General features: G+C 38.7%; 1 protein-coding gene across 4 annotated transcripts in view; it reads left to right on the plus strand.

Annotated features, from left to right (window-relative positions):
• LOC139730509 (iron-sulfur cluster co-chaperone protein HscB-like) overlaps positions 1-15,278 on the plus strand; it is a 97,332-nt gene that overhangs the window by 39,803 nt on the left and 42,251 nt on the right. For all 4 annotated transcript variants that reach the window (XM_071641348.1, XM_071641349.1, XM_071641351.1 and 1 more), the window contains exon 4: positions 14,268-14,409. In XM_071641348.1, the coding sequence (XP_071497449.1) occupies positions 14,268-14,409 (142 nt within the window). The remainder of the gene's footprint in view (positions 1-14,267; positions 14,410-15,278) is intronic.

Raw genomic sequence — 15,278 nt, forward strand, 5'->3', positions numbered from 1 at the left:
TTTGTGGAAATAGCAGAGATTTCCTTGTGAGCGCTCTACCGGCTGCGTTTCTTCTCCATGGGTACGATTGGGTGTTAGGTTCAAGGCAGACTAAAGATTTGGATTAGGGTAAGCGTTAAGCTTTATGTGTGCTTCAACACTAGGATTCCTTGCCGGAGCATTTGTCATCACAGCATTTATCATGGAACCCGTTTTGTCAGTTAACAAAACAATAAAATATCAGAAGTGGAAACAAAAAAAAAACAAAAAAAAATTGTCTGCATTGATACCTGTTGTCACCTATTGCCATATTATACATTTTTATCCCAAATTCATCCAAATCGTAGATTGGAAGAGGGTTAGGTTTACAATGCATCCAGATTACTCTATAATTGTATTCCCTCACAGGTACTACCAGAGGATACTTTAGATTCTGCAGAGTTACACCGCTGCATCATATTATTGTCATCAAATTTGGTACCCAGAGGCAAAATGTAGAGAGGATCATTGTTGCCATGATAACTGTATTTATTTATGGAATTTCTGTGTGAGCTCTATACCGGGTGTCCCAAGAAAAGCGGAACGGTGGGTTTTCAGTACCTTGCGTTCTAAAAGTGATATATTTTTTGACAACATTAGAAAGAGCATCTTTCACAGAAGACCATGATACCAAAATCATTAACTTTGGTTCAGTACTTTTTATTCTACACCAATTTCTGTAAATGCAGTCATTTTCAATTTTTTGCGACTTATGAGATAATGATTTGGGTGCGACACGCGTTCCATACGGTGAATTGTGGAAGCTCGCTGATCCATGTCAACAAAAGATAACACTTTCATATTAGGAGCGCTCGCACACACACACAGACACACACACACACACACACTGTTTTTTTCCTGGCCCGTGCCCAGTGTGAAAGCTGTATCTTTTGTTGACATGGATCACCGAACTTACACAATATTCACCGTATGGATCGCGTATCGCACTCAAATTATTATCTCATAAGTTGCAAAAATCCGGCAAAATTTGAAAATGACTGCATTTTCAGAAATTGGCGTAGAATAAAAAGTACTAAACCAAATGTAATGATTTTGGTATCATTGTCTTCTGCGGAAAATGCTCTTTCTAATGTCAAAAAAATTTTCACTTTTAGAACGCAAGGTACTGAAATCCACCGTTCCGCTCTTTTTGGGACACCCGGTATATTGCGATGATGTATGATGCTGTGGGTTCGGGGGATACATGTGCTCGGCTGCACGACCCGCCGAGCACCAATCTCTAGTTACCGTTTGCACTAATAATTTGAGTATGCTTACATAGGAAATTTTTTAGTAAATGCGTGATTTTTCACCAAGATGTATTTTTGTCGTGCCGGAAAAATCCACAGCGAGCGCATCCTCTGTAAACTGTGTATAGATAAAAAGTCTCATAGGTAAACCACGCATGTGTATGCTATTGGATCTGCCTGTGTTGTCTTTGCATTTCTACTTGTATTGTTCCACTTGGATGCTGTCCTGTGGGATCTTCTTTAATTTTGTCCCTCAGAGAGATTCAGCTTTCATTCATCGGTCAAGTCTTTCATCCTTTTGTCTAAGTGGTAGACTTCACTAATTGTCCCCATGCTAACATACAAAAGAAGAAAAGGCTTTTGTTTTTGTCTATGTACACATACAGTGAACAGAAAGTAGACCTGTATAATTATGCCACTTGGTACCACACGTAGGCCCTTAGTTTGTTTTGGTGTGATCGTCACTGCTCATCTCCTAATTCAAAGCAGAGTAAAAATCAAAGCAGAAATCTATTTGCTACCTCAGGATTGCAGACAAAAATATAGAGTTAAAGATGAGAATTATTTGGCTACGTTTAGTTTCAGAATTTAGGGCAGCGTTGGTGAGGCCCAAAGAACAAGTTATTTTGAGCGACGACATACAATTAGGTTTTTGCCCAAAACCACTTTGGCTCAAACTTACAAAAGTGAGTAGAAATAACCCTATGTAGTATTTTCTTCATGATTGTGACGATGTGAAAAGCATTCAAACTATATTTCCCAGACATTTGTTTTTGCACTTGCATTCACTGCTGCTGTTCTACTCGCTTCAATGTGTTTGTTTTTATGCCTCCGCCACGAAGTGGTGCCGGAGGCATTATGTTTTCGGGTTTTTCCTCCGTCCGTCCGTCCGTCCTTCCGTCCGTACGTAATAAATTTTGTGGACAGGGTAACTATCAAAACCTTTTAAGGTATCCTAATGAAACTTGGCATGTATGTGTATTAGGGGGTGAAGTTGTGCCTATCAACTTTTGGGTGCACATGGTCAAGGTCAAAGGTCAAAAGGTCAAGGTCAAATACGTAAAATTTCACTATTTCCTCCATATCTATGCAATGCCTGAAGATATTTTCTTGAAACTTAGTGTATACCTGTATTATCCAATTAAGATTCTCTGGTGAAAGTTTCGGGTCATGAGGTCAAAGGTTAAAGGTCAAAAGGTCAAGTTAAAATATTAAAACTTCGCTTTTTTCTCCGTACCTTGGAAATTGTTCAAGGTATCTTCATGGAACATAGTATATATACATGTACTGACTGGCAGTTATTATCTAGAGAATCTAGGGTTCATAGGGTCAAAGGTCAGGGGTCAAAGGTCAAGTGCAACACTTTTTACTATTTCCCTCATATTTATGTAATGCCAGCATTTTTTTTTTTTTAACACTTGGTGTATGCATGTATAACCTTATATAGATTATCCGGAAATTTTCTTTTTCCCTTTTTTTTTTTGGGGGGGGGGCGGGGGTTTGCCTCAAAGGTCAAAAGGTCAAAGATCAAGGGAAAGTGCTGAACTAACTTTTTCCTCCATATCTTGGAAGTGGCTCAAGTTATCTTGAAACTTACTACATATTTATTGCATGTTCTGCCTGACAGTGATTATCCTATGAATTTTAGGGTCAAAGGCCAAAAGAAAATGGTGACAGTGGACTTTTCAATACAGAAATTACACTTTTTCTCCATACCCTGAAAATTACAGTATTCATACACTTATGAATGAGTCAAAGTCAAGTTAAAGTCCTTGAATCCCCAAATACATGCTCTCCTATTCATCTAATTAAACCTAGGTAAAGGAAGGTGAACATTCAACACATTTGTGACAAACATGTAATTTCAGTATTTTGCCAATATTGTGAAAATGTAATTATACATTGTCCACATGTACTATAGACCTATTAGGAGAATCATGCATTATGGTGGAGGCATAGCAGTCGCCTTAGCGACATTTCTAGTTGGTTTTTCTTTGTTGTTATTTTTCCGAATTGCTGATGAAGAGAAATTGTTCAATATCAAGCTATCAAGTGGATTTTCGCACTCAAGAGGAGATCATGTCAGTGTGTCTATTCGTAAATTACAATATGTATTTAAATGTGCTAAGATTATCATTACATAGAACTTTAGGAAATATGAGAGAGATAGAGAGAGTGAGAGCAAAGTAATGTCAAACATTCTTTGTCTGGAGGCAGACCTTGAAAACTTCAAATATAAATCCCACTGCAAAAACAAAATTAAAGTAAGAAACAAATCCCTTATGATGCTGTTTCATGAAGACTGTGTCACTGTGCAGTGAATATAAATGATATCATATTCATGAGTAGAAGTACAAAACTAACACTCATCGGCTAACCAGTATAGGAACTACAGCAGTGGGGTGATGTTATAATTTCCATGAAAGATCAAAATGATATTGCTGGTTGCAAGTCGTTCGGCATAGAACTTAAGGTGCCATGTGAAAGTATTGAATGTACCACTGAATGATGCCAGATAATCAAGTGCAACTAGCGAATGAGACTAAAGAAAATCAGAGGCAACAACATTGAGAAAGCACACCAGCAATGTAAGATTGGTTTCAAATTTGTTGTTTCATGTACATGTAGGTTCAATAGATCACCATTTACATTTTTGTCTTCTTGCTATGACCAGGCCTACTGTCCTTTTCTGACTTTTGAACATTTCAAATCTGACTAGATAGATTTGTTTGCAAGGTTCAAGTTACTTCAAAACTCTGGCCGCAATAATGGGGCGATCTTTAACGGGCTGTTAATGATCGCCCCAACACTGTACAGGCATGCTAACCTGGAAACATTGAACTGAGCATTACTTGAATATAAGACCATTCTGAAGCAAATAATTTTCACTCAACAATAGATATATAATGTACTCTTCAATGAATCCCACAAGGATTGAAACAATCATCCCCCAGCATTCCCACTGATTCCCACTGATCAGTTACTAGCCATCCCCTTTAAAGAACAGACTCTAAGCTTTAAAATTATATATAGCTCAATTCAAATCAACTCCTCTAACCTATCTAAATACCAGAAAGAAAGCACACACTCTGGAAAAAAAAAATGTGAACTGAGAAAAGAGGCTTTAAAGTACAGTACCAAGCTGTGCTAGCTGTACAATGAAAGGGACAAAACATAGGATGTTAACCACAGGAACAACAACAATGAAGGGATTATCGGATTAAGCTGAAATTGAGCATGTTCTATTAACACATTCTCTCCATGATTAATGCCAACTTTCCAAGCAGTAGAGTTATCCTTTCAAAAGTTATTAGAATTGAAAGTGAAGAGTGTGTTGAAGGATTACAAGTAATGAAAAGGCGACTCTAAGACATACCTAATCATTCTATTCTCCCCCCTCCCCCCCCCCCCCCGCAAAAAAAAAAAGAGTAGTAGAAAACTGCTGAAAACACACTTTCCCATGCATGTTATGATCCCAAACTAAACAATAATGTAGCAGAAGGATAGCTCTTTCTGAAAATATGAAAAACTCGAGATTGACTTGGTTGACCCATTTCACCTTTTTTGAGTCCTCACGTAAAATCAAGGGATGCAACTTTTTGTTCTTTTTGTGGTGCACGGTCACATATGTCAGTATCAAGTTGATGGAATGTGTAATTTTCATGAAAAAAAAAATTCCCTTTGTATTGTTGTCCACACATGACGCCATAACCTCTAGTAGTCTCCTCATCCAGCAGTTCCAACACCAAAACTTTAAAAATTCATAACTTTTGCATTGATTGGCGGATTTTTCCTCAAATTTTCACTGATGTGTTCTACTAATGTTGCTGTTTTCACTCAATCCACATTTCTCTGTGGGTTTTGGTTTCCTTTAATGGATACTGAAATTACACTTTTTCCCCACACCTTGGAGGAGATTACTCAATGCAAAAACTTATAAAATGGTCAGAGGTCAAGTAAAAATCCTCATATCCCAAAATATGTGCTCACTTATTAAAATAATATAGCCATTCATCCAATTGTGAGGAAAGTGAACACTCATTGCTCACCACAAGCTTTGCTTTTTTGAGGTTCTACCTTCCTGTACAATAATTCCATGCATGTGATTTCCTACATGAAAAAAAAGATGGAAAATAAATGTTATACAAACTTGAACTTGAACACAATGCATTTGTGACAAAATGTCATTTCAGTTTTTTGCCAATTGCGTGAAATTGTCATCACACATTGTCGAGACGTACTGTAAACCTATTGGGAGAACTAGACATAATGGCGGAGGCATGCCAGTCACCATGGCAACATTTCTAGTTAGATTTTGTAGCCAGTTATCAATTCTAGTGGCCCAGGCAATCGCTAATGACCAGCCCTGTATACATGGATATATTAAACGAACTTACATACATAAATTCTTCATATACTGTTTTCTCCAGCAATGAGGCCACACCTCCACATACCCACATGCTGACTTTGTCGACAAAAAGAATAAAAAGAATGCGGAAGGATTTTAATTCAACACTTTCGTCCTTTTTTTTTCTGAATTTTGACATGCAAACTTTGTTTGTATTTCTACCTGGGTTTGCATGTTTCCTCATTCTCTGTGTGTGTGCATGTGTGTACATGTTAAGTTTAGATGATATGAACACTGACTGATGCAAACTATGTGTCCTGTAATGTGAAGGAAAATTTAGTGTGTGTGCCCAATGTTCATGTATCAAACTATACAGAATATAACTGCAATCAAAAGGAGCATACACGTTTGTGTTTTCATTCACACAGCTTGCTGTACAATAGCGGAGGATTGTGCTGCATGAGATAGAGCTATGATTATGATCATTGTGTGATGTTTTGTGGACTATTGTAATGCAGGCCCCAGCAACTTGTTGGCGCTGCGCTTTATCTCCCCAAAATTGGTGCAGAAACAACAGCAGTTTGTGATGCCAAAAACTCAAGTTGTCATTTAATTGTTGAACATAGTGTTATCTCTAAGATTGATTGATTCATGGTATGATATTGATTTGCTCTGTGGCACATTGCATAGTCCCTTACATGATTATGTTGGATCAGCAGCTTTTTTGCTAGGTTGAACAGGCCATGATTTGGTTGTGATGCCGTATTGACCGATTCTGTGACGCGCTATGTGTATTTTTGGCATGGGCAGCGCCATTACGCGGTGTCTTAGCCATCCTTTCCCTCCCCTCTCCCCCACCCCCTTCAGCGCACGGAATGAAAAACTGATACATGGTTGTTTTAGCCAATAGGCGTCTCGTACTGAGAGCGCGAATGCTTGCAGAGACTCCAACCCCAAGCACCTTCTGATCTGGAGATTCTCCCGCCCGAAACCCCTAGCAAACGGGAGACTCCAAGTTGATGTGTGCGAACCGCGAAGTTCCTAGGTTCTAGATGTTCTCTGGTGCTATCTAAGGCTAATTTTTTTCAACATACGATAGCAATGAGTAAGAAATCCTTTCCAACGGGAGACACAGAGCCAGGGCAGGAGAAATGAAATCTTCAGCGGGAGAACGGGAGATTCTGCAAAAATGGGATTTCGGCGGGAGATCTCCCGTCGAAAACGGGAGAGTTGGAGTCTCTGTGCTTGCTTAGTGCGCGAACCTTTGTTACAAGTGCGCGGTAAACATGTTGCCCGGGGGGTGGGGGAGAGGAGGGGGGTCGGCTAAGACACCTCCAAATGAGCTCATGGCTGCGCCCAGTGCCACAAAATGTCTGCTGCCCTCAACGAACCCGAATCGGTCAATAGGCCGAACGCTGAGTTTACTGTAAAACACAATATACACTCAGCAAAAAAAGAAAGTAAACGCTTTTTAAAGTTTAGATTTCTCATGGATCATTTGGCTGAAAGCTAATGTATTATATACCATATTGAAGGTAATTTAATTGGCTATTAACCTGGTAGGCCAACAAAAAGGGAAACTTTACGCATGAGTGAACACCATTGTTTTTCTCTTCAAGGGCACAAAAGTAAAAATTGCAAAACTGAACAAGTTGTCATTCATGGGTATGCGCTCTTCCATAGAACAATAAGAACAAACAACAAATTTCACACAAGAAGAAACATGAATTAAGTTGCAAAAACAAACCTTTGATCTCTATGATATCTTTAAAGCCTAAAAGACCAATGAAGGCGAAAAGTAATGGAGGAAAATAAAGCATCTTTTATCAAGTCTAAATTCAAATGAGATAAAAGAAGAAGTAATAATTAATAAAAATGGAACAAATTTGAGAGTTTTTTTCAAATTAGGAACTTGTAAATAATGTTTGGTTCTTGAAATTGTCACAAGGAGTTTAAATCACTAGTTTAAAAGAAATAAAAAAATTATCCTCATTCAAACATCTTTATGCTTTTTATTCCCTATGTCATTTGAAGTTTGACTTGACAGAAAATTATTATTTTTCCCCTTTAGTTTCCCACTTTTTTTGAGGTAATAAAGAGATAAAGAGAAGAAAAACTTATTTTTGCTATTTCATTCATGTCTCTCTTTGTCTTTAAAGTGGTCTTTTGTTGACAATGTTATCGTGAAGGGCATAATTTGCAAATGAAAAAGAACGTCAATTTTTTCAATTTTTGATTTTTGTGCCTTAGAGGAAAAAAATGAATGTGCTCACTCATGCGTAAAGTTTTCTTTTTAATTACCCTGTGAGCTTGATAGCCAATTAAATTACCTTTAGTATGGTATACAATACATTGATTTTCATAAAAATCTTCTATGAAAATTTTGACCTCGAAAAAGTGTTTACTTTCTTTTTTTGCTGAGGGGTATTTGTGGCATAAAATTTTGCTGATTAGAGCCGACAGCCTTTCTTGACGCATGAAATTTTCGCGAATTGCCACTAGCATCCAATGCATATTGTGTAGACAAGAACTTTCGTGTGCAATTTAATTTTGCAAATGTTGGCGCTCGCGAAATTCGCAAAATTAAAGTGCTCGCGAACATTCCTCGTTTACAGTATTGCTTCTTTTCTGTGAGAATTAGTGCTGCCTTATCGCCAGAGAATACGGTATATAGTAATGTGAGGTGACAGAAAGATACCTGATTTTGCTGCAAAATTTATTAAAGGGGATTGCTAGTAACTGATCAGTCGGAATCAGTGGGAATGCTGGGGAATGATTGTTCCAATCCTTGTGGGATTCATTTAAGAGTACAGTATATATCTCTTATTGTGTGAAAATTATATGCTTCAGAATGGTCTCATATTCAAGTAATGCTCAGTTCAATGTTTCCAGGTTAGCATGCCTGTACAGTGACGGAGCACACATCACGAGCACGTAATAAGCAATATTTCGCAGCTTATCTCTCTTTGTGCTGCTTACATTCAATGTTCTCTCTCACGTTTTGCACACCAGTGTCTAAGTATGTGTACCAAGTAGTTTGATGTTTCTTATGTTGTGCACATGTTTTTCACATGTTTGAATAAATTTTATTTTGAGCTTAATACAAATTTTTGAGGGTGTTGCACAAGAATTTGAGCATGTTACAGCAACATGCTGAAACCCCTCGTGGACCATCCTAATCTTTCTGGACTAGTGATGACTGTAATACAGTCAACCTCGGTTACCTAGACGTCGGATTAGCCGAATATCACTTACCTCGGGGGCAAAATGAAAGTCCCGATTGTTCCTATGGAGTTTGCGTGTATTAAAACTTGCGTAGCTCGAAAAAACTAACTCGAAGTTCGGTTACCTCGAAGGGAAATCTAATGTCCCAATCTTAATTAATTTATTGTTTTTCCCAGCATGTTGCTCGAATCGAAATTGCAAACATCACTCAGCATTTCCGATTAAGCGCGCATGGACAGCGAAGACATGTCACAAATCTTGTCACACTCGATTCATTGTAAATATTCTGAGACCAGAACAATCGTGCACCCGAAGAAATACCCGGTACACAGCTGACAAGAAAAACCCCTAACACCTGCCTGCACACGTACACGGTATGCACATAGCACCCGTGCTTACAATAGCACTACGCTCTGTTCCATCATCTTCTTTACTTTAACCACTGTGTTCTGATTTGCGATCGTGATAGTCATGGTGTGTGCGTAGATTTCTTAACTGTCGTGGCACTCCTGCTTAGGTGTTGACAGTAATATCTTCGGCATTAATCACAGTCCACTGTCTAAACATCAATCTCCTGCGTAGAGCTTCTTTTAAAAACTTTTTTCCTTTCACGAAGTTTGTTTCATTAATTCTCCCCCGAGAATGCAAGCACTGAATACTTTTTTTTTTCAGCAATTGATGCCATTATGAAAATAGTGTGGTATATGATCTGGAAGTATAGGCCTAGCATAATAAAGAATAGAATAGACAGGGCTCCACACTAACTTATTTTTGGTGGCCCGATTGGGCTACCAATATCATTTATTTTTAATTTTTGGTGGTCGAAAGTAAAATTTGGTGGCCCAAAAAAATCAAGAAAAACATAAAAACTAAATCGGTCCTACTAAACATAGAAATTAAGTATTACTGAAGAGATATAGGTACCCATGTCTAAAATAAATGAATAGAAAATTCAATCATCTTACCATTATTCTGAGTTCTAAGAGTTAGCAAATAGGCTTAGAGATTATCATAAAACTTGATGCCTATTTAGGTGGTCAAAACTTACGTTTGAAATGAGAAAGTGGGAGCATTTGCAGACATTTGTAAACATCTGACATTTGTTTTAGCATTGTAAAGAGCCAAAAGTTACCGTTATTCATTTCTCATTGTAAAAGCAATCATCCAACATTTACCAGTATTTTAGCACCTTACTGAGCCGAATGATCACAGTTAATAATTTTCAAATGTAAAAGCAAACAGCCAATATTCATTTTAGCATCTTCTGGAGCTGAATGTTATCCTTATTCATTTCCGAACATGAAAGCAAGCATCCGCTATTTATCTTAGCATCTAACTGAGCGGATTGATACCATTGATCATTTCCAAATGTAAAAGCAACAATCTGTTATTCATTTTATCATCGTACGGAGCAGAATATTACTGTTATTCATTTCCAAATTTAAAAGCAAACATCTTACATTTACTTTATTATCGTATGGAGCCGAATGTTACTGCTGTCCACTTCCAAAAGTAAAATGAATCATCTGACATTTATTTCATCATCGTACAGAGCTGAATGTTACTGTTTTTCATTTTTGAACGTCAAGGCACACATCAGGCATTTATTCTACCATCAAACGCAGCTGAATGTTACTGTTATTCATTTCGAAATGTAATAGCAAATATCCGATATTCATTGTAGCGTCGTATTGGGCAGAATGTTACTGCTATTCATTTCCAAACATGCCAAACGTTAAAGCAATCATTTGACATGTATTTTAGTATCTTCCAGAGATGAATGTTATTGCTATTTACTTTCGGACGTAAAAGCAAACATCCGTTATTTATTTTATCATCGTATGGAGTTGAATATTATTGTTATTCATTTCCGAACATCAAAGCAAACATTCGACATTTATTTTAGCATCTTCCAGAGCTGAATGTTATTGCTATTTACTTTCGAACATGAAAGCAAACATCAGACATTTATTTCATCGTTGTACGGAGTTGAATATTATTGTTACTCATTTCCGAACGTCAAAGCAAACATCAAACATTAATTTTACCATCGAACGCAGCTGAATGTTACTGTTAATCATTTCGAAATTTAAAAGCAAACATCCGACAGTTATTTTAGCATCGTATGGAGCAGAATATTACTGCTATTCACTTCCGAACATAAAAGCAATCATCTGACATTTATTTTAGCATCTTCCGGAGCCGAATGTTATTGCTATTTACTTTTCGCAAGCATAAGCAAACGTCCGACATTTATTTAATCATCATATGGAGTTGAATATTATTGTTTTTCATTTCCGAACGTCAAAGCAAATATTCGACATTTAATTCAGCATCTTCCGGAGCCGAATTTTATCCGTATTCATTTCTGAATGCAAAATCAAATATTTGACATTAATTTTAGCACCATACGGAGCTGGATCATTACCGTTATTCATTTCCAAAAGTGTAAGCAAACATCCGACATTTATTTTAGTACCATACCGAGTCGAATATAACCGATATTCATTTCCAAAATTAAAAGCAAACATCTGACATTTATTTTAGCATCTTACGGAGCCAATTGTTACCGCTGTTCATTTTCAAAAGTAAAGGCAAACATCCGACTTTTTTTGTGGGGCCACTATGTTGAACATCGATAAACGTCGGATAAGTCGAAGAAAATTCGACATACGCGTACCTCGAAGTTTGCGTACATCGAACCATTTTCTTCAGTCCCGACTAATTCGAGGTATGCGAGGTTGACTGTACTGGTTTCCAGTTTACGTACTGCCTTCAGGTGTATACAAAAAAGTAGGAGTGTAAATTGAAACGTGGTAGGATGTGTCAAATTGTAAGCCTATGTTTTCCACAGCACTATTCAAGCATCTAGGCATTGACTTTTCTCCATGGAGAATGTGCTGACAATTATCTATTGTATCCCCCGAACAGAGTTCGGAGGATACTATGGATTTGGCCTCGTTGCACCGCCGCCGCGTCCGCCGCAGAGATTTTCTTGTGAGCGCTCTCTACTGGCTGCAGTTCTTCTTAGACCATCTTCAAACTTGGCATGAAGGTGTTTTATGGTAAAACAAAGAAGCCTATTGTTTTTAGCTCACCTGAGCCAAAGGCTCAAGTGAGCTATTGCGATCGCCCTTCGTCTGGCGTCCGTCGTGCGCGTGCGTCGTCCGTCGTCCGTCGTCCGTCGTCCGTCGTCCGTCGTCCGTCGTCCGTCGTGCGTCGTGCGTAAACTTTTTACATTTTCATCTTCTTCTTGAAAACCCCATGACCCATTTTCATCAAACTTGGCAGGTAGCATCCCTAGGGGGTTAGGAACTCAATTTGTTAAAATGGGCACCATGCCCCACCCAGGGGGCCCCCAGGGGGGCCCAAACCCCCCAAAATTAAGGAATCTGTAAAAATCTTCTTCTCTAGAACCAGAAGTGATAGAGCTAAGTTAATACTATGAGTTAGTACATTGATGACTGTAGTTTCAAGTTTGTTCATGGCAGAATCAGGGGTGCCCCCCTTGGGACCCAGGGGAGGGGGGTGGGGAAGGGTTCTAATGGGGCCTAAATTGTACATTTTCATCTTCTTCTTGAGAACTCCATGACCCATTTTCACCAAACTTGGCAGGTAGCATCCCTAGGGGGTTAGGAACTCCATTTGTTAAAATGGGCACCATGACCCACCCAGGGGGCCCCCAGGGGGCCCAAACCCCCCCAAAATTAAGGAATCCGCAAAAATCTTCTTCTCTAGAACCAGAAGTGATAGAGCTAGGTTAATACTATGAGTTAGCACATTGATGACTGTAGTTTCAAGTTTGTTCATGGCAGAATCAGGGGTGCCCCCCTTGGGACCCAGGGGGGGGGGGGGTGAGGAGGGGTCCTAATGGGGCCTAAATTGTACATTTTTATCTTCTTCTTGAGAACCCCATGACCCATTTTCACCAAACTTGGCAGGTAGCATCCCTAGGGGGTTAGGATCTCAATTTGTTAAAATGGGCACCATGCCCCGCCCAGGGGGCCCCCAGGGGGCCCAAACCCCCCAAATGAAGGAATCTTTAAAAATCTTCTCTAGAATCAGAAGTTATAGAGCTGAGATAATACTATGAGTGAGTACATTAATGACTGTAGTTTCAAGTTTGTTCATAGGAGATCCAGGGGTGCCCCTCTTGGGGGTAGGGGGGGGGGGGGTGGTTGGAAGGGTCCAAATGGGGGCCTGAATTGTACATTTTCATCTTCTTCCTGAAAACCTCATGATGGATTTTTGTCAAACTTGGCAGGTAGCATCCCTAGGTGGTCAGGATCTCAATTTATCAAACTGGGCACCATGCCCCACCCAGAGGGCCCCAGGGGGCCCCAATTCCCCCAAATTAAGGAATCTTGAAAAAATTGGGCCCTTATTGTACATTTTCATCTTCCACTTGAGAATGCCTCGTCAAATTTTGGTAGAGCTGTGAATAATTTAGATTAGTGACTGCGTGAAAGGTGAACTTGCGATACTCAGGTGAGCGCTAGACCCGCGGGTCTCTTGTTGGTGATGGCGTCCTCGCTTGTTCCATCTTTATACGTGAAAAGGTAAATTTAACAGGGTCTGCTTGTGTTTGCGACACTGGCCTTGTTTCTTGACCGATTTGTTTCAAATTTGGTATGTCAATGTATCATAGTAAAATCTGATGCTGCCCTCACTGTTCCACCTTTTACAGGGTCAAAGGTCACTCTGATCATGTCAAAATTTGCAAAAGTGCTTATTTATGCAATAACTTGATTGTTACTCAACAGATTTTATTCAGACTTGCTAAGGAGGTGTATGGGTGGTAATTCTACATGAAGGACACAACAGTTTGTGGTGACGGTGCCCTCAGTGTTCCGACTTGGATGCCAGTCACATTTGTTGTGCATGCTCTATCAGCCACATTTCTTGTCGGATTTTATTCGAACTTGCTATTGAGGTTTATGCGGAGTTGCTCTAGGTAACAAAAGTTTTCATTGTCAGCGCTCTCATTGTTCAAACTTTTATAGGATGACATGTCATATTCCTTGTATGTGCTATATACCAGCCTCATTTCTCGTTGGATTTTATTGTATCCTGCGACAGTTGCCATATTATACAACATTCTGGCCTAAAAAGTAATCCAGATGGGGTATGGGAGACGGGTTCGGGGGATACATGTGCTCGAACGGGTGTCCTGTGCGAGTGCTCTAGTTTATTTAATTATTTATTTATTTATTTATTTATTTATTTACTTGTTCATTTATTTATTTACTTATTTATTTATTTATTTTTGAGAGGTCAGGGAGTTCTTCAAATTGTAGCATTGGGCACATGTTCAGTGATATATATAATTAGTAATATGTTATATAAAAGATGCCTCGAAACGTCCGAACATAGCCTTGTAGAACTGTAAAGATATCTTTATGATGCCTTTTCTTTTTGACAACCAGCTAGAATTACATGGCCATTCTATTGAGGAAGGAGAGAGCGGTATTGACCCAGCATTCCTAATGGAGGTAATGGAAGTGAATGAGGAGTTAGCCAATACAGAAGACTTGGCTGCTGTCCATCGTATTGGCAAAGACAATTCTGGTGAGATATTCTTGTATTCTGAGCTAAATATTTAGAGCTTAATTGTACTTCTGTGGATGGAACAAACTAGGGAAACCTTCCAGAAGTTTTATATCTGTGTTTAGAGAAATATAATGCCAAATGTAGAGTGTTTCTATTAAATGCAGATATTAGTGGTGTGATTAGCATGCAAGTCATGCCTGTCAGTCGGATGTAACACTAGCTGAGTACTCTTGATAAATATCTCATTGGCAAGGTGTTTCAGCATAACATTTAAGGTAATGGATGCAGTGTGACCGAAATAAGTTGTGTACCTTGTTATCTTTTCATATATGGTATGTACATTAGATAATTCTTATGTTCTGCAAGCACACGGAAGAGATCACAAAAAGATGGGAAAGAAATGCAATTGTCATAATAACAATGTCTTTTGAAATTCAAGTGCACATTATTTGTATTTATATATCTAATTGGTATTTTTGGTCAGTATTGTAATGAAATAGACATGCACTAAGATCAGTGTTGCACATTTCATGGGTATAGGGAAAATACCCCCTGGGCAATTACCCCGGACCCTTACCCTAACCCTAATGCTAATCCGAATCCTGATCCTAATCCTTTCCCTAACCCAAACTCTAACCCTTAACCTTACCCTAACTGTAATCTACTCTAACCTTACCACTAATCACTATTTAGCTGGGGGGGGGGGGATGATTGCCCCCTGAGGATAATTACCCTGATATGCATTTAATAGCTGTTAGATCAATTTATCAGGCCCCCAAAAATAATTTTTCATACAAAGTATGCATTCCATTGACTTGTTACTGAAATATGTCAGTGGCAATATTCCTCCCAGCTTTCTGAAAGAGGTAAGTCAAATACTTTTTTAA

This window comes from Diadema antillarum, unplaced genomic scaffold (genome assembly GCF_040938485.1).
Source record: "Diadema antillarum isolate AM-2024a unplaced genomic scaffold, OU_Dant_1.0 seq00000320_RagTag, whole genome shotgun sequence".
NCBI classification, from domain to species: domain Eukaryota; kingdom Metazoa; phylum Echinodermata; class Echinoidea; order Diadematoida; family Diadematidae; genus Diadema; species Diadema antillarum.